This window comes from Gorilla gorilla, chromosome 16 (assembly GCF_029281585.2).
Source record: "Gorilla gorilla gorilla isolate KB3781 chromosome 16, NHGRI_mGorGor1-v2.1_pri, whole genome shotgun sequence".
In the NCBI taxonomy this organism is placed as follows: Eukaryota; Metazoa; Chordata; class Mammalia; order Primates; family Hominidae; genus Gorilla; species Gorilla gorilla.
In genome coordinates, this window is record NC_073240.2 from 41,918,138 (window position 1) to 41,937,484 (window position 19,347).

The 19,347-nt window shown below is 43.6% G+C and overlaps 1 protein-coding gene across 5 annotated transcripts in view; it reads right to left on the minus strand.

Annotated features, from left to right (window-relative positions):
• Nucleotides 1–19,347, minus strand: part of EXD1 (exonuclease 3'-5' domain containing 1) — a 46,558-nt gene that overhangs the window by 23,935 nt on the left and 3,276 nt on the right. For 2 of the 5 annotated variants that reach the window (XM_019010496.3, XM_063698484.1), the window contains 6 exons: nucleotides 18,235–18,420; nucleotides 11,584–11,652; nucleotides 8,850–8,907; nucleotides 8,421–8,548; nucleotides 7,518–7,576; nucleotides 1,149–1,235 (listed from right to left, as the gene is read on the minus strand). In XM_019010496.3, the coding sequence (XP_018866041.1) occupies nucleotides 1,149–1,235; nucleotides 7,518–7,576; nucleotides 8,421–8,548; nucleotides 8,850–8,907; nucleotides 11,584–11,652; nucleotides 18,235–18,367 (534 nt within the window). In that variant the 5' untranslated portion in view covers nucleotides 18,368–18,420. Of the gene's footprint in view, nucleotides 1–1,148; nucleotides 1,236–7,517; nucleotides 7,577–8,420; nucleotides 8,554–8,849; nucleotides 8,908–11,583; nucleotides 11,655–18,234; nucleotides 18,421–19,347 lie in introns of those variants that run through there. The other 3 variants (XM_019010497.3, XM_019010498.3, XM_055363406.2) reach the window with 3 other exon arrangements.

Genomic DNA, 19,347 nt, shown 5'->3' on the forward strand with positions numbered 1-19,347 from the left:
CAGGGAGACCTCATCTCTGAAAAAAAAAAAAAAAAAAAAAAAAGTAAAGAAAGAGGGACCCAAAAGCTATCCATCCTCTAGCTATTCTTCAGGGCTAACTACAAACTTTTAAAAAATATTGGCCAGGGGTGGTGGCTCACGTCTGTAATCCTAGTACTTTGGGAGGCCGAGGTGGGTGGATCACTTGAGATCAGGAGTTTGTGACCAGCCTGGCCAACATGGTGAAACCCCGTCTCTACTAAAAACACAAAATTAGCCAGGTGTGGTGGCACATGCCTATAGTCCCAGCTACCCAGGAGGCTGAGGCAGGAGAATCGCTTGAACCCAGGAGGCGGAGGTTGCAGCGAGCCGAGATGCACCACTGCACCCCAGCCTGGTGACAGAGCAAGACTTTGTCTCAAAATAATAATAATAATAGTAATAATAATAGAGACTCTCATCTAATATCTCCCAGGTACAGGGAAACTAAAATGATGTGGTGAGAAACCTGCTGTGGAAAGCTACCACCCCAGAATGAAAAGAGACGACACTCTTCATAGAACTAAGGTGATAGAACAGAACTGGGAAAGACCTCCAGCAGAGCCCGAGAGACAGCACTAATGGCTTTAACAGTGAACCTATTCTTGCTACTGAGCTTAAAAAAAAAACAAAGTGAATCTATAAGGAGAGAGAAGCTCTCTCCTTTTGAAAAGAATAAAGTGAGTACCAGGAGAAGGAAGAACAGTCCAACAAGTTATGCAACAATGACACTAGGGTGACAGAAAGAAGACAATTAATAAATCTACCAGTGAGCCAGGTGCAGTGGCCTATCCCTGTAATCCCAGTGACTAGGGGGGCTAAGGCAAGAGGATTACATGAGGCCAGGAGTTTGAGATCAGCCTGGGCAACACAGCAAGACCCCATCTCAAAAAAACAAAGCTGGACGTGGTGACACTCATCTGTAGTCCCAGCTACTCAGGAGGCTAAAGTGAGGATAGACAGCATGAGCCCAGGAGTTCAATGCTGCAGTGAGCTATGATCTACACTGTGGCCTCAGTGACAGAGTGAGATCCCATCTCTAAAATACAGTTTTCAAAAAGAAGGAAAGAAAAAATCTACCAGTGGCTCTATAATTACTTCAAAATAAAAAGTTTTCAAAAATCTTTCACCTGCAGCCAGCACAGTTTGCCATGGCGACATACATTCGCTCCTTCTGCTGCCACACTCAGGACATTCTGCTTCTTGATATGGAGTATCTGGTAAGAAAAAGAAGGAAAGGAAAAACTTTCAGGGAATAAATGTTGGCATGATAACATCATGATTGGCACAAGTACAATGGTCAGCAGTAAACAAAGTGCATCATCTTTGTTAAACTTACAAAATTTGATTAATCCAAAACAGTCTGTTTTACACATGCAAATAAATCAGCACTAAATACTTCTGATTCTTTTTTTTTGTTTTAGCAAAAGTGTTCCACAGCTGGAAAATAAATCACTCAGACCCCAAATGACAATAAGAGTTGAGAACTCAGACACCTTTTGTTACCACTGATGCTACAGAGAAATAATCATAATCTGTTTTTATATTTTAAATTGAGACAGAGTTTCACTCTTGTTGCTAGGCTGGAGTGCAATGGCACGATCTTGACTTGCAACCTCCACCTCTCAATGGATCAAGAGAATCAAGTAATGGCACGATCTTGACTTGCAACCTCCACCTTTCAATGGATCAAGAGAATCAAGTGATTCTCTTCCCTCAACCCCCCAAGTAGCTGGGATTACAGGCATGCACCACCACGCCCAGCTAATTTTGTATTTTTAGTAATGACAGGGTGTCACTATGTTGGTCAGGCTGGTCTCAAACTCCTGACCTCAAGTGATCTACCTGCCTTGGCCTCCCAAAGTGCTGGGATTACAGGTGTGAGCTACCAAGCCTGGCCCTGAATTATAATCTTTCAGACAAGATTCCTCATGCAAACTATGGCATGCCCTAACACAGGGCAATTTACCACAGCTGAAAGGAATATATGTGGTGGCTAAGTCTCAGAGTATCCACTGCTCAGAAAGACAGAAACAAGGACTCTTCAGGTCCCTTAAAGCCTCGGATTCACTGAATTACTCAAAACTGAAATAGTGGCCGGGCGCAGTGGCTCATGCCTATAATCCCAGCACTTTGGGAGGCTGAGGAAGGAGGATCGTTTGAGCCCAAGGGTTTCAGACCAGACTGGGCAAAACAGTGTCTGTACAAAAAATACAAAAAATTATCCAGGCATGGTGGTGCACACCTGCAGTGTAGCCCCAGCTACTCAGGAGGCTAAAGTGGGAGGATCACTTGAGCCTGGGAGGCTGAGGCTGCAGTGAGCCATGATGATGCACTTCAGCCTGTGTAAAAAAAAAACACAAAAAACTGAAATAGTGGTACCCCAGGTACACACTCTTGTCCTTTGATTATCTATAATCTTACCCTATTTCATTATACAATTCTATAATCCTTAATCCATAATTCATAAAAATATTTGCATGATAAAAGATTCTCCCCATTTTATAGGTAGTTAAATTATTCAATAACAGAAAGGCATAGTAATTTACACTAGCAACATATCTCCCTTTAGAGAGCATAAAGTGTTCTCAATTCTGAGTATCTCTCATCAATGATGAGAAAATGGCACTGAATTTCAGCTTCATTCCCAATCAGATGGCTGCAGAACCGGCAACAAAAGCTGCATTCTCTATTGATGAGAATTCCTAATTACCTCTTCAAACTTCCAGAGCAAAAGCTTCTTTTTTTGTTTTTTGTTTGTTTTGTTTTGTTTTTTTTTGAGACAGTCTCATGCTGTCCTCCAGGCTGGAGTGCAGATCATAGCTCACTGTGGCATGAACTCCTGGGCTCGAGCTATCCTCCCACTTTAGCTTCCTGCAGCTTCGACCTCCGAGGCTTAGCTGATCCTCTCATCTCAGCCTCCCGGGTAGCTGGAACTACAGACCTGTGCCACCATGCCCAGCTAATTTTTTGTATTTTTTGTAGGGGTGGGTTTGCCTTGTTGCCCAGGCTGGTCTGTAACTCCTGGGCTCAAGTGATCTGCCTGACTTGGCCTCCAAAAGTGCTGGTATTACAAGAGTGAGCCACCATGCCTGGCCACAAGTTCTTACCCTCATTTTTTTTTTATTGTTGTCACGGATACTTTAAAGAATCTGTTGATACATAAATAATTTTTACAACTCAATGATAAAAATAATTATTTCAACTCAATTAAAAAATAGGAAAAGGTTTGGGCAGGGTGGCTCATACCTGTATTCCTAGCAGTGAAGGAGGCTGAGGAGGACAGATTGCTTGAGCCCAGGAGTTCGAGACCAGCCAGGGCAACATAGTGAGAAATTGTCTCTACACAAAATACAAAAATTAAGGCTGGGCACAGTGGCTCACGCCTGTAATCCCAGTACTTTGGGAGGCCGTGGAAGACAGACTGCTTGAGTCCAGGAGTTCAAGACCAGCTTGGGGAACAGAACAAGACCTCATTTCTTAAAAAAAAAAAAAAAAAAAAAAAAAAAAAAAAAAGAGCTGGGCATGGTGGTACACGCCTATAGTCCAAGTTACTCAGGAGGCTGAGGTGGGAGGATTGCTAGAGATCCTAGGAGGTGGAGGTTGCAGTGAGCCAAGATCATGCCACTGCACTCCAGCCTGGGCTACTAAGCGAGACTCTGTCTCAAAAAATAAAAGGCAAAGGATCTAAATAGACATTTCTCCAAAGAAGTTATACAAACGGCTAGTAAGCTCATGGAAATGTTCAACATCATTAGCCATCACAGAAATGCAAATCAAAACCACAATAAGATACCACTTCATACCCACTAGGATGGCTATACTCAAAATTACAGATAAATGTTGGCAAGGATTTAAAGAAATTGGAACGGCTGGGCGCGGTGGCTCACACCTGTAGTCCCAGCACTTTGGGAGGCTGAGGTGGGCGGATCACGAGGTAAGGAGATCGAGAACACCCTGGCTAACACGGTGAAACCCCGTCTCTACTAAAAATGTAAAAAAAAAAAAATAAGCCGGGCGTGGTGGTGGGCACCTGTAGTCCCAGCTACTCAGGAGGCTGAGGCAGGAGAATGGTGTGAACCCAGGAGGCAGAGCTTGCAGTGAGCCGAGATGGCGCCACTGCACTCCAGCCTGGGCGACAGAGCTAGACTCCGTCTCAAAAAAAAAAGAAATTGGAACCCTCACAGACTGCTGGTAGAAATGTAAAATAGTGCAACAGCTTTGGAAAAAAGTCTGGCCATTCCTCAAAAAAGTTAAACCCAGAGTTACCATATGATCTAGCAATTTCACTCCTAGGTAACTATCTAAGAGAAATAAAATCATCCACACAAAAACTTGTCCATGAATGTTCATAGTAGCATTATTCACAATAACCACAAAGAAGAAACAACCCAAATGTCCACCAAATGGTGAATGGATAAATAAAATGTAGTATATCCATACAATAGAATATGATTTGGCGGCTGACTGTGGTGGCTTACACCTCTAATCCCAGCACTTTGGGAAGCTGAGGCAGGTGGATTGCTTGAGCCCAGTAGTTTGAGACCAGCTTAGGCAACATAATGAGACGTTGTCTCTACAAAAAATATAAAAGAATTAGCTAGGTGTTGTGGCACATGCCTGTAGTCCCAACTACTTGGGAGGCTAAGGTGGGAGGATTGCTTGAGCCCAGGAAGTCCAGGCTGCAGTGAACTCTGATTGTGCCACAGCACTCCAACCTGGGTGACAGAGCAAGACCCCGTCTCAAAAAAATTTTTTTTAATTTATAAGGAATATTATTTGGCAATAAAAATAAGTGAAATACTGATATAAGCTGTAATGTGGATGAACCTTGAAAACATTATGCTAAGTAAACAAAGCCTGTCAAAAAAACTACATATTTTATTATTTTATTTATTTACTTGTTTTTATTTTTATTTTTTTTGAGATAGAGTCTCACTCTGTCACCCAGGCTGGAGTGCAGTGGCACGATCTTGGCTCACTGCAACCTCTGCCTCCTGGGTTCAAGCAATTCTCCTGCCTCAGCCTCCTGAGTAGCTGGGATTACAGACACACACCACCACACCCAGCTAATTTTTGTATTTTTAGTAGAGACGGGGTTCACCATGTTGGTCGGGCTGGTCTCAAACTCCTGACCTTGTGATTCACCCATCTCGGCCTCCCAAAGTGCTGGGATTACAGGCATGAGCCACCACGTCCAGCCTGTTTTGTTTTGTTTTGTTTTGTTTTGTTTTTTGAGACAGAGTCTCACTCTTTCCCAGGCTGGAGTATAGTGGCATGATCTCGGCTCACTGTACCCTCCACCTCCTCCCACTCAGCCTCCCCAGTAGCTGGGATTACAAGTGCCCGCCACCACACCTGGCTAATTTTTGTATTTTTAGTAGAGATGGGGTTTTGCCATGTTGGTCAGGCTGTTTTAGTGGTTGCCAAGGGCTGAGGAGTGATTAGGAGTGATGGATAAGGGGTGTGGGGTTTCCTTCTGGTATACTGAAAATATTCTAAAATTTATTATGTTGCTTTACTTACAACTCTGTGAATATACTAAAAGAAAGTGAGCTGTATATTTTAACTAAATAAATTGTATGGCATGTGGATTATATCTCAATAATGCTATTTTTTAATAAAAATCTTCTGTTCAGTTCAGACTTAAAAAACAACCTGTTGTTGACCACCCTGGCTAACATGGTGAAACCCCGTCTCTACTAAAAATATAAAAAATTAGCCGGGTGCAGTGGCGGGCGCCTGTAGTCTCAGCTACTCGGGAGGCTGAGGCAGGAGAATGGCGTGAACCCGGGAGGTGGAGCTTGCAGTGAGCCGAGATAGTGCCACTGCACTCCAGCCTGGGCGAAAGAGCGAGACTCCATCTCAAAAAAAAAACAAAAAAACAAAAAAACAAAAAACCTGTTGATAGCTAACTGTCCTTTTAAAAATGCATCCATGGGCCAGGGACAGTGGCTTACACCTGTAATCCCAGCACTTTGGGAGGCTGAGATAGGCAGATCACCTGAGGTCAGGAGTTTGAGATCAGCCTGGCCAACATGGCAAAACCCCATCTCTACTACTAAAAATACAAAAATTAGCTGGCGTGGTGGTGCATGCCTGTAATACCAGCTACTCAGGAGGCTGAGCCAGAAGAATCGCTTGAACCTGGGAGGCGGAGGTTGAGGTGAGCCAAGATCGCCCCACCGAACTCCAGCCTGGGCCACAAGGAGAGACTCCATCTCAAAAAAAAAAAAAAAAAAAAAAATCCTGACTCTTCTCTGAAACTGCCAATGGCTTTAAGTCAAACTCAAAATCTTTACAATGTCTCGAAAGCCCTAAGTGAACTGCCTCCTGCCCGCTTCCATCTCCTACCATTCTTCTTCACTGTGGTCCTGTCACACTGACCTCCCTGCTGTTCCTCCACACAAGCCAGGAATATTTCATCCTCAGGGCCTTTGCACTTGCTAATTCCACTTTTAAGTTCTTCACTTTTTTTTTTTTTTTGAGATGGAGTCTCGCTCTGTCACCCAGGCTGGAGTGCAGTGGCATGATCTCGGCTCACTGCAAGCTCCGCCTCCCGAGTTCACGCCATTCTCCTGACCCAGCCTGGTGAGTAGCTGGGACTACAGGCGCCTGCCAGCATGCCCGGCTATTTTTTTGTATTTTTAGTAGAGACGGGTTTTCACCGTGTTAGCCAGGATGGTCTCAATCTCCTGACCTCGTGATCCACCCGCCTCAGCCTCCCAAAGTGCTGGGATTACAGGCGTGAGCCACTGCACCCAGCCTTTAAGTTCTGCACTTTGGTATCTACATGGCTCCCTTACTTACTCAGGTCTTTGTTCTAATGTCACCTCCCTAGAGATGTTTTCTCTGTCTATCCCACATAAAATAGGACCTCCTTGTCACTCTAGTCCCCATACCGTGCTTTATTTTTATTCCCAGCACTTACTGCCATCTAAAATAAAAGTACTTGTTTATTGTCTTGCATTAGAATATAAGCTCCTTGAGGGCGGGAACTTTGTCTTGATTATGGTTTTACCCAAGAGCTCAGAACAGTGCCTGGCATATAGGCATATAGCAGCCACCAAATATGTTGTTGAATTAATAGGAAAAAAAATCAAAAATCTTATAATAAAGAAATTTATAGCCGAGCGTGGTGGCTCACGCCTGTAATCCCAGCACTTTGGGAGGCTGAGGCGGGCGGATCACGAGGTCAGGAGATCGAGACCATCCTGGCTAACGCGGTGAAACACTGTCTTTACTAAAAATACAAAAAATTAGCCAGGCGTGGTGGCGGGCACCTGTAGTGCCAGCTACACGGGAGGCTGAGGCAGGAGAAGGGTATGAACCCGGGAGGCGGAGCTTGCAGTGAGCCAAGATTGCTCCACTGCACTCCAACCTGGGCAACAGAGCGAGACTCCGTCTCAAAAAAAAAAAAAGAAAGAAAGAAATTTATGACACACAGACATGATACCTACATACAGGCAATACTAGTAATGATTGAGGACAATACTTACCGCAGCACCAAACTTCTGCTGAAATTGATTAATGACTGTGTATGTCACCTCCTCTTCCTCTACAGGACAAGGATTGCATTAGATATATTTCTCTTCCTCAGCAACAGAATAGCTTTCCCAATAATTTTGGCCGCACTCATATATTCCTACTGTATTGCAACTCAAATACCCTAAAATTGCAAAACCACCCTCCCTACATACTACTTCTCTTCCTTTTTTTTCCTCCTTAGCATTTGGCACTATTACAGTATATATTTTACTTATTTATCTAATTTAGCATCTGTTTGCTGCTCAGTAAGGGGAGGGATACCATATTTCAGAATCCCCAATGAATGAGTGTACCCCGATAATTATGAGTACACACACAGTATGTACTCAGTTATTAAATAAACAAATGAATCACAATATTTTATCTTAATTCAGAACCCAGAAGCAATGGCTCAGCTTAGGATTCCGTAGAGAATCTTGATTCAGGGTTACATCAACTCTAAACAGTAAAGAGAGCCTAGTTGAATTTGACTGACTTGGTTCAAAAAAAAAAAAAAAGAGAGAGCCTAGAAAATTCAGAGCCTCGGCTGGGCACAGTGGCTCATGCCTTTAATCACAACACTTTAGGAGGCCAAGGCGGGTGGATCATCTGAGGTCGGGAGTTCGAGACCAGCCTGATCAACATGGAGAAACCCCGTCTCTACTAAAAATACAAAATTAGCTGGGCGTGGTGGCGCATGCCTGTAATCGCAGCTACTATGGAGGCAGAGGCAGGATAATTGCTTGAACCCAGGAGGCGGAGGTTGCAGTGAGCCGAGATCACGCCATTGCACTGCAGCCTGGGCAACAAGAGCGAAACTCCGTCTCAAAAAAAAAAAAGAAAAAAAAAAGAAAATTCAGAGCCCCTATATTCACCTGATGGGCTGTACTTGAGGTCATTCAGCAGAGAGGTAGTTGGTGCTTCAGGGGCAGGAGGAGCAGGCTCACATACATTTAGGTCTTCAACTTTCATTTTCTCCATCCAGGTTCTTTCTGCATGTAGACTATCCTTACAAGAAACAATATTTGGGTGAACTTGTTCTTTGTTGTTGACACCAAAAACAGATTTTGCCACACATTAACGTTAAGGACAGTGGTCCTTCATTAACTAGAGGACCCATTCATCCACTGCTTACATTGACTTGAGGGTGCTATCTAACAATGGAAGAAAACACCTATATATTTCTTCTCATTTCTATTTCCTTATGCCAAGGAATTAAGCAGCTGGTGAATTAGAGTTAAGGCTTTCTACCCTAATGTGCACATTTGGAAAATATCATAATTAAGAAAATTATTCCATCTTACCTAACAGAAGATGCTTTTGCTCTCACTGAGCCTTGTTCCACTTCATCTAGTAGTTCCACTGTAAAATAACCAAATGGCTTCCAACAGAGTTTCCAATCAGAAATCAATTAACTACTCCACTACCCACACACCCCTAGTTTAACCATGTACTGCAAACAATAATTGGAAATGACATGTTAGTCCACGGAGGCTTTTACTGGCCAGCAATAAATACAACAGAAGAGACCATCTAAAGTACCAAAGACTCTCAGTATTCTATGCCTACAAAGCTTCTTGGTTATTTAGAAGGATTAGGAACATTTCTATACATCCCCTTCACCCTTTTTGTTCTAGGGTAACTTTGTGGTCATTCAAGTTAGTTCTAGAGATTTCTTTCCCACCATCCCAATCCTAATGCACCTTCCTTCACATGGGTGCTGTTTGAGGGTTTTCCTTTTTTTTTTTTTTTTTTTTTTGAGATGAAGTCTCGCACTGTTGCCTAGGCTGGAGCGCAGGGGTGCGACCTCGGCTCACTGTAACCTCCGCCTCCCAGGTTCAGGTGATCCTCCTGCCTCAGCCTCCCAAGTCCCATGCCTGGGACTACAGGCATGCGCCACCACACACAGCTAACTTTTGTATTTTTAGTAGAGACTGGGTTTCACCATTGTGGCCAGGATGGTCTCAATCTCTTGACCTCTTGATCCGCTCGCCTCAGCCTCCCTAAGTGCTGGGATTACAGGCGTGAGCCACCACATCTGGCCTCGTTTAGGTACTTTTCAAGCAAAAAGCCTCTATGTTTCAAAAGTCTCTTTTCTCTGTACTATCTAGAAGTATTGAATCTGGAGCAGAGAAAAGGTAAAATTGACTGAAAAATGCTGATTAGCCATTATTGTCCTTCATCTTGACAATTCTTATCCAAGGTACTTTTGGGGACAACTCCTCCATGGTTGATTGGGCCACAGGACAAAGACAGAAATGACTATCCTTTGAGCTTAAAAATTATGAACAAAGCCTATAATCCCAGCACTCTGGGAAGCTGAGGCAGGCAGATCACCTGAGGTCAGGAGTTCGAGACCAGCCTGGCCAACACGGCGAAACCCTGTGTCTCTACTAAAAAAATATAACAATTGGGCTGGGTGCAGTGGCTCACGCCTGTAATCCCAGCACTTTGGGAGGGTGAGGGGGGCGAATCATTTGAGGTCAGGAGTTTGAGACCAACCTAGCCAACATGGTGAAACCCCGTTTCTACTAAAAATACAAAAAAATTAGCTGGGTGTGGTAGCACACACCTGTAATCCCAGCTCCTGGGGAGGATGAGGCAGGAGAATTGCTTGAAAGCCAGAGGCAAAGGTTGCAGTGAGACAAGATCGTACCACTGCACTCCAGCCTTAGCGACAAAGTAAGAATCCATCTCAAAAAAAAAAAAAAAAAAAGTATGAACGAAGGCCAAACCCTGGAGAAGAATTTAGGAGGCGATGAATTCCGTGCGTACAGATCACAAAGCTGGTCAGCCATCAGCCTCCTGAGTTGGGGAGATGATAGCAGTGATTCCTTCACTTCTCTCTACAAACCCATTCACAGCCTAGCTTTCTCCAATCCAGAGCTCTGTTTCACTTCAAAGGCTGATAGTGAAAACAAAATTAAGAACTCCAACTACCACCACTATCCCTGCCATTATAAAAGAATATTCAAGGGACAGAGTGTTCATGACAGCATACTCAATGAGAAAGAAATAGGTAGCTGTCCAGACTTGTACTCCCTGAAGTGGCTCTGGATTGGCAGTCATTAATTTGGTGAGATTTTCATTTCCTCCTAAACACTCGTTTTCTCGTAAACCAAAGCAATCTTTCAAGCAGTAGTAAACTCTCATTTACAGGAGTCCTTTCCTTTCTTCAGATCTGCCCCAGAGTGAGAGATGCACAGTCCTAAGAGGTCCCAGAGCTCTCATTCCTCCACCCCTTCTATCCAGCTCCTGATCTGTACTCCTCCTTAAAGGGCAGAAGCAGAAACTTCCTGAGTCCTTGAAAGCAAAAAATGTTATTGCTTTCTCTTATCCTACTTGACACGTATGAAGCACACTGATGAGCTTCTACAGCTACTCTTTCAGGCAAACAATTGTACTTACTCTTGCTAAATGGTTTGTGCTAGCAAAAATAAAGAATAAGGCTGCTTCCTGCCATTCCAAAATCTGAAAATCTCTGAAAACCAAAATTTTGTTGTAACTCTTGGTGGCAAAACTTGACCAGATATGCTATTTATAGTCCGATTTTATTCCACTTAGTATGACTGTCCACCCATTTCTCTGGAGAAATGTGTTGTATTATAGAGTACTGCCCAGACTTTCTGGAGGTGTTATGTAATATGAACACTATATACTCCGTTACCTTTTCCAAAATTCCAGAACAATTCTTGATTCTGAGACATTTGGCCCCAAGGTTTTGGATGAGGAATTGTGAATGGACTGTGAATTTTAAGTAGCTTGCTTAGTAAGACAATCCCTTCCTGTTCACATTCCTAACTGCCTGCTGGTCCGAGTCCGTAGTGATAAGCACCAGCACACCTGACATTATAAAACCAAAATGATTATAATTCTATAAGACTATTTTACTCATAGAGTACCCACAGAAGCAGTAAGAAGGATCAATTCTCAAATACCAACTTTAAGAATCCATAAGCGCAACATTAAGGCAAGACAATTTCAAATATTGGAATGAAATCTCAGTACTAGCATTTTCAAGGAACATGGGAGTCTCACCATTCACAATCTCATGCCCAAAAAACAACTTCACTCCTGGGACACTTCGACCTGTCTCCATATTCTTCACTGTTACAGAAAACAATTCATTCAGTTAATTAAAATATTTTCCTAAAACTCTAAGAAAATATGATGCCTCTCAAAATTTCCCAAGTCTGAGTTGTATTTAAAAAAAAAAAACTCCAAAAAAAATCTCCAAATCTTCCCCCAAGGAATGAAGAGTCAATAATAAATGATAAAGCTACGACCTCTAAACAAGTAGTATAAAAAAACAAGGGAAACCCCATTAAGGTCCAGGAGAAACTAAAAAGGATAGTACACTGAATTTAAAATTCTCCTGAGAATATTCTAAGGCCTTTGGGGTTAAGAACTATCTATTAATTATATTTCTATTTATTTTTACTCCACTTAACTCCAGAAAAAAAATTTAAGGGCAGCCTGCAACTTCTTTTTTTTTTTTTTTTTTTTTTGAGATGGAGTCTCGTTCTGTCACGCAGGCTGCAGTGCAGTAGCGCAATCTCGGCTCACTGCAACTTCCGCTTCCCAGGTTCAAGCGATTCTCCTGCCTCAGCCTCCCGAGTAGCTCGGACTACAGGCACGAGCCACCACGTTTTATATTTTAGTAGAGATGGGGTTTCACCGTGTTAGCCAGGATGGGCTCGATCTCCTGACCTCGTGATCCGCTTGCCTCGGCCTCCCAAAGTGCTGGGATTACAGGTGTGAGCCACCGCACCCGGCCAAGGCAGCCCACAACTTCTAGTGTCCACACCCTTCTTCATGTCATGCTACACACTCAAAAGTACTATCAAGGACAACAATCCAAATCCTGGCTCTCCTATGAGGAGATAAGGAAGTTAGGAGAAGGTTAGATGCCATGTCCACAATGTGCTGTCATTTTCCTAGATGGAAGTGTTCATAGCAGCTGTCTTTTTCCACACCTCTCAGCAATCCAAATAATTGAGTTCCACCCTCACTATTCCACTGAATATATTCCTACCAGGATCAAAGATCACCAACTACTTATTTGTCAAATCCAAAAAAATGTTTTGCAACCTTATCTTCCTTGACTTTCCTGCAACCTTTGACAATACTGTTCTCTCATTTCTTTTTAACTCCTGGCCTCAAGTGATCCTCCCACCTCAGCCTCCCAAAGTACTGGGATTACAGGTGTAAGCCACCGTGCCCAGCCTTCTCTTCTTTCTTCTTTAGTTACAGGACATCATGTTTAGTTCTTTTCCTACTAACTACCTAGAGCTACCATATTGAGTACCCACTCTGAGCCAGGCATCATGCTATTTCCCTATACTCAATTTTCCAGTAACATAATAAGTATTTCACTATCTCAATTATGGAGGACTCTGAGGTTCAGAAAGTTTGAATAACTAGATCAAGTTTCCACTGCTAGCAAAAAACAGTCAGGATTTAAATTCAGGCCTCAGTGATTTTAATATGCTTTTTTATTTTTTTAATTGAGATAGGGTCTTACTCTGTTGCACAGGCTAGAGTGCAGTGGCACAATCCTAGCTCACTGCAGCCTTGAACACCTGGGTTTAAGCAATCCTCCTGCCTTAGCCTTCCAAGTGGTTGGGACTGCAGGCTTGTGCCAGCATGCCTGGCTATTTTTCTTTTTTTTTGGTAGAGACTGGGTCTCACTATGTTGCCCAGGCTGGTCTCGAACTCCTGGGATCAAGCCATCCTTCTATCTCAGCCTCCCAAAAGTCGTGGGATTACAGGTGTGAGCAACCCTGCCTGGCAATACATTTCCTTATAACTGCTGTTACAGTGACTCCCTGATTTGCTCCTTCCAGTCTCCCTATCTGTCTCTACACTTCTGCTTGCCCCTTATACATTGATGGTCCCCAGAGTTTTGTCCCTCATCCTTTTTCCTTCTCTTTGAATGATCATACCCACTTCTTAGTTGTCCTGACATTCATTTTTTGTCCAGCATGGACTATTCTTCTCAGCTCCACTCATATTTTCAACTAAGCACAGACTTACCAAAGAATTTTCAGGCCAGGCGCGGTGGTTCACGCCTGTAATCCCAGCACTTGGGAGGCTGAGGCGGGTGGATCATGAGGTCAGGAGTTCAAGACCAGCCTGGCCAAGAGCATGAAACCCTGTCTCTACTAAAACATCAAAAATTAGCCAGGCGCGGTGGCAGGTGCCTGTAATCCCAACTACGTGGGAGGCTGAGGTAGGAGAATTGCTTGAACCCAGGCGTCAGAGGTTCCAGTGAGCCAAGATCACGCCACTACACTCCAGACTGGGCGACATTGTGAGACTCTGTCTCGAAAAAAAAAAACAAAAAAAGAATTTTCAAATGGGGCCAGGCATGGTGGCTCATGCCTGTAATCCCAGCATTTTGGGAGGCCGAGGCAGGCAGATCACCTGAGGTCAGGAGTTCAAGACCAGCCCGGCCAACATGGTGAAACCCCATCTCTACTAAAAAATACAAAAATTAGCTGGGTGCGGTGGCATGCACCTGTAATCCCAGCTGTTCAGAGGCCAAGGCCAGATAATCACTTCAACCTGGGAGGCGGAGGTTGCAGTGAGTCGAGATCCCTCCCAAAGTGCTGAGATTATAGGCATGAGCCACAGCGCCCAGCCCCTTTCCCATTGTTAACTCCTACTCAACCAGATGGAGTTCCATCACCAATTCCTCCTTTAGGAGATCACTCCACTTTCCTAATTCAAGCACTTCTAGGTACGAATTAGTTGAATCTTTTGTGTTTTTATAGCATCCTTTGCATCTTTCTATCAGAGAGGATCTCACACTCCATTATACCTGTCTACCTATTTGTCTATTTATTATAGTAAGTTTTTATTTTTTTATTTATTTATTTTTTTGCTGGATGCGCTGACTCACGCCTATAATCTCAGCACTTTGGGAGGCTGAGGCGGGAGGATCACAAGGTCAAGAGATTGAGACCATCCTGGCCAACATGGTGAAACCCTGTCTCTATTAAAAATACAAAAATTAGCTGGGCGTGGTGGCACACGCCTGTAGTCCCAGCTACTCAGGAGGCTGAGGCAGGAGAATTGCTTGAACTCGGGAGGCAGAGTTTCCAGTGAATCAAGATTGAGCCACTGCAGTCCAGCGTGGCGACAGACTGAGACTCTGTCTCAAAAAAAAAAAAAAAGAATTTTTTTTAGAGATGGGGTCTTGTGCTGTTGCCCAGGCTGGAGTGCAGGAGCATGATCATAGCTCACTGCAGCCTCGAACTCCTGGGCTTAAGTGATCCACCCACTACAGCCTCCGAATAGCTGAGACTACAGGTGTGAGCCACCACGACTGGCTAATTAAAAATAAAATTGTTTTTTAGGCTGGATGTGGTGGCTCATACTTCTAATTCCAGCACTTTGGAGGCTGAGTGGGAGAACTGTTTGAGCCCAGGAGTTCAAGACCAGCCTGAGCAACACAGGGAGACCCCATCTCTACAAAATATTTAAAAAATTAGCTGGTCTTGGTGGCACATGCCTGTAGTCCCAGCTATTTGGGAGGCTGAAGCAGGAAAATCACTTGTGCCCAGGAGGTCAAGGTTACAATGAGCCATGATAGTCCTACTGCACTCCAGGCTGAATGACAGAGCAAGACTCTGTGTCAAAAAAATTTTTTTTTCGGGGCTGGGTGTGGTGGCTCATGCCTATAATCCCAGCACTTTGTGGGGCTGAGGTGGGAGGATCACTTGAGCCCAGAAGCTGGAGACAAGCCCAGGCAACACAGTGAGACCCCATCTCAATTTTAAAAAAATAAGAAAAAACAGGCCTGGCACATTGGCTCATGTCTGTAATCCCAGCACTTTGGGAGGCCGAGGCAGGAGGATCACGAGGTCAGGAGTTCAAGACCACCCTGGCCAACATAGTGAAACCACGTCTCTACTAAAAATACAAAAAAAAAAAAAAAAAAAAATCAGCTGAGCGTGTTGGCGGGCGCCTGTAGTCCCAGCTACTTGGGAGTCTGAGACAGGAGAATGGCTTGAACCCAAGAGGCAAAGGTTCCAGTGAGCCAAGATTGCGCCACTGCACTCCAGCCTGGGCGACACAGCCAGACTCTGTTTCAAAAAAAAAGAAAAAATAAATTAATTAAAAATAATTTTTCTACAGATGTGGTTTTGCTATGCTGCCTCGGCTGGCCTTAAACTCCTGGCCTCAAGCAATTCTGCCTTACCCTCTCAGGTAGCTGGGACTATAGGCTAGACTAAGTTCTCACTGTAACCTCTGCCTCCCAGGTTCAAGCCATTCTCCTGCCTCAGTCTCCCAAGTAGCTGGGATTACAGGTGCCTGCCACCATGCCCGGCTAATTTTGTATTTTTAGTAGAGACAGGGTTTACCATGTTGCCCAGGCTGGTTTCAAAGTCCTGACCTCAGGTGATCCACCAGCCTCAGCCTCCTAAAGTGCTGGGATTACAGGCGTGAGCCACTGCGCCCAGCCCCTAGACTAAGTTTTTTGAGAACAGGGACCGCCTTATTTCTGTATGTGTCCGTGGTACCAAGTGTAGTTCCTGAGATATAAAACAATCAATACATGATTACTAAATGAATTAATGTTGCAGAAACCTGTTACAATCCCATCCTAGCCCATAGAAGTCTGTTTTAACTCAAAATTTGGCTTAATGACATTAATCTCTCAAATGCCATTTATACATGTTTCAATGATGAACTTGAAACTTATCATGCCAGGAAACTCTATATATTGAAGCTTCCAGATTGGCAGACATGGAGGTACTGGCAGGGTAGCACAACCAAAGATGACATGGAAATTCTGTTTCCCTTCACCCATAAAAAAAAAGAAACATTAAATCAGAAAAAAAATATTAACATGAAGCTATTTCATTGGATGCAGCTGCAAGTTGTAAGATTTAAGGTTGTCCTGGCTGGGCATGGTGGCTCACACCTATAAACCTAGCATTTTGGGAGGCCAAGTAGGATCACTTAAGCCCTGGAATTTAAGACCAGCCTGGGCAACACAGGGAGACCCCATTTCTACAAAAAATAAAGATTAAAAAAACTAGCCAGGTGAGGTGTTACACAAGTGTAGTCCCAGCTACTCAGGAGGCTGAGGTGGGAGGATCACTTGACCCTGGGAAGTTAAGGCTGCAGCGAGCCATGATCACACCATACCATTGCAATCCAGCCTGGATAACAGAGCATGACTTTGTCTTAAAAAAAAAAAAAAGGATAGCCCTATGTTTCTTTTGCATTTGCCTGTTCTTGAGCTTTATCCTTTATGATAACTGGAATTGAAGCTGAGAGTTGTAGAGGCTACCTGGTGACCATGAGGATAACAGATGATCACTGACATGGCAGAGCAGGAGCAAAAGGCATCTGGTTCCTGCTGGTGTCTTTCAGCCATTGCAGTGTTCTTCAGCTGCCTACCTCTTTACTTTTTGTAAGAAAAAACTTAACCCCTTACTGTATGAACTCAACTGCTGAAGCCAAAAACAATTCTAACTAATGTGGTGGTTATTTTTAATTTCAAAATGCATATGGAAAGAAATTAAAGGGCCAGCATAGTGGCTCAAGCCTGTAATCCCAGCACTTTGGGAGGCCAAGGTGGGCGGATCAACTGAAGTCAGGACTTTGAGACCGGCCTGGCTAACACAGTGAAACTCTGCCACTACTAAAAATACAAAAATTAGCCAGACTTGGTGATGGGTGCCCGTAACCCCAGCTACTTGGGAGGCTGAGGCAGGAGACTTGCTTGAACCTGGGAGGCAGAGGTTGCAGTGAGCCAAGATCACGCCACTGCACTCTAGCCTGGGCAACAAGAACGAGACTCGTTCTCAGAAAAAAAAAAAAAGGCCGGGAGCGGTGGCTCATTCCTATAATCCCAGCACTTTGGGGGACCCAGGCAGGTGGATCACCTGAGGTCAGGAGTTTGAGACCAGCCTGGCCAACAGGCTGTGTTTTTGTATTTTTTGTACTAAAAATACAAAAATTAGATAGGCATGGTGGTGTGTGCCCGTAATTCCAGCCACTCGGGAGGCTGAGGCAGGAGAATCACTTGAACTTGGGAGGCGGAGGTTGCGGTGCGCTATCACGCCACTGCACTCCAGCCTGGGGGATGGAGCAAGACAACATCTCAAAAACAAAACAAAACAAAACAAAACAAAACAAAACAAAACAAAACTTTTTATATTGAAAATTCCTGCTATCATGTCAAAAGCAGGGACAAACCAGGCCCAGCATGGTGGCTCACACCTGTAATCGCAGAACTTTGGGAGGCCGAGGCGGGCGGATCACGAGGTCAGGAGATCGAGACCATCCTGGCTAACACGGTGAAACCCCATCTCTACTAAAAATACAAAAAATTTGCTGGGCGTGGTGGCGGGTGTCTGTAGTCCCAGCTACTCGGGAGGCTGAGGCAGGAGAATGGTGTGAACCCGGGAGGCGGAGCTTGCAGTGAGCCATGATCACGCCACTGCACTCCAGCCTGGGCAACAGAGCGAGACTCCATCTCAAAAAAAAAAAGTAGGGACAAACCAGTATATTCAGTCACATTGTTCTGTTTGGGAAAACAATATTCTAACCTTCCTCCCACACTTTACCTAAAATAGGAATAATGCCACCCTCCCAATCACTAATGGAGCCCACTGAAAGTCAATCACTAATCTCTTAAAAGGCAGAACATTATAAGAAATAGAACAAGACCTTTCTTCAGGACAACAATCTTATTAGGGTCAACATGCTGAAGCACACCCTCGAAGACACCACAGACCAATGTGAGTTTCACCCTCTTCCACAAAATCTGGCTGAGGAAATGGTAGTCACTGCTGGGGTCCATGCTAATTGATTCCAAAAGCCGTCTTCAAATAATCTTCTTTAAGCATCCAAACACTTGAAAATTAATAAAGAGATCTATGAATTTTAAAAGATTTTTTGGGAGTAAAGTTATTTTCCCTTTCCCCATATCTGTAATGGACAAGAATAAAATCTGAATAATTCAGTTTTGTTCATCTTTTTGGAATGATGAGAAAAGGATCATTGCAAGCACCAACTCTCATACATAGGAAACTGAAAACTATAACAAATTGGGCAAGTTAGGCTTGGCTTCTTTGTTTATAAAATGGGCATGATATCATCTTTCCTTCCTTAGCTAAATGGAAGAAGCAGAACATTTAGAGGCTTTTTAATGGCACATTTATACATCATTATAACAAAAAAATGAAAAGAGCAAATGAAAAAAATTGACATACATAGAAATACTTGCCAATACATGTTGCAATAAATTGTTTAGGGCAGCATAACTACCTGAGCTGCTATTTTTTATAACTCTGGTTGAGAATTTAAGGGCATGGTAATTTTTACCAAAACTGAAGCTGATAATTTCAAGTAAAGCAACTAAATTTACCCTTTACTTAGGAAATAAGGAAATCAAGGCATGTAGGACAATAGTGGTACACTGGGAAAAGAACTTTTCTTTCAACTTGTGTTTAATGAATTGAATTTTAGAGACTGTTTCCCAACACTTGGGTCTATGCTATCCTATTAATTTTTATGTCTAGGTACTTGAAATGTTCCATTTCTTTGTATTTTTTTATTTTCTGTCCTATGACAGTTCTATGCTAAAGGTATTTTAAAATAAAAGCCAAATTGGCCGGGCGCAGTGGCTCATGCCTGTAATCCCACCACTTTGGGAGGCCGAGGCGGGCAGATAATCTGAGGTCGGGAGTTCGAGACCAGCCTGACCAACATGGAGAAACCCTGTCTTTACTAAAAATACAAAATTAGCTGGGTGTGGTGGCGCATGCCTGTAATCCCAGC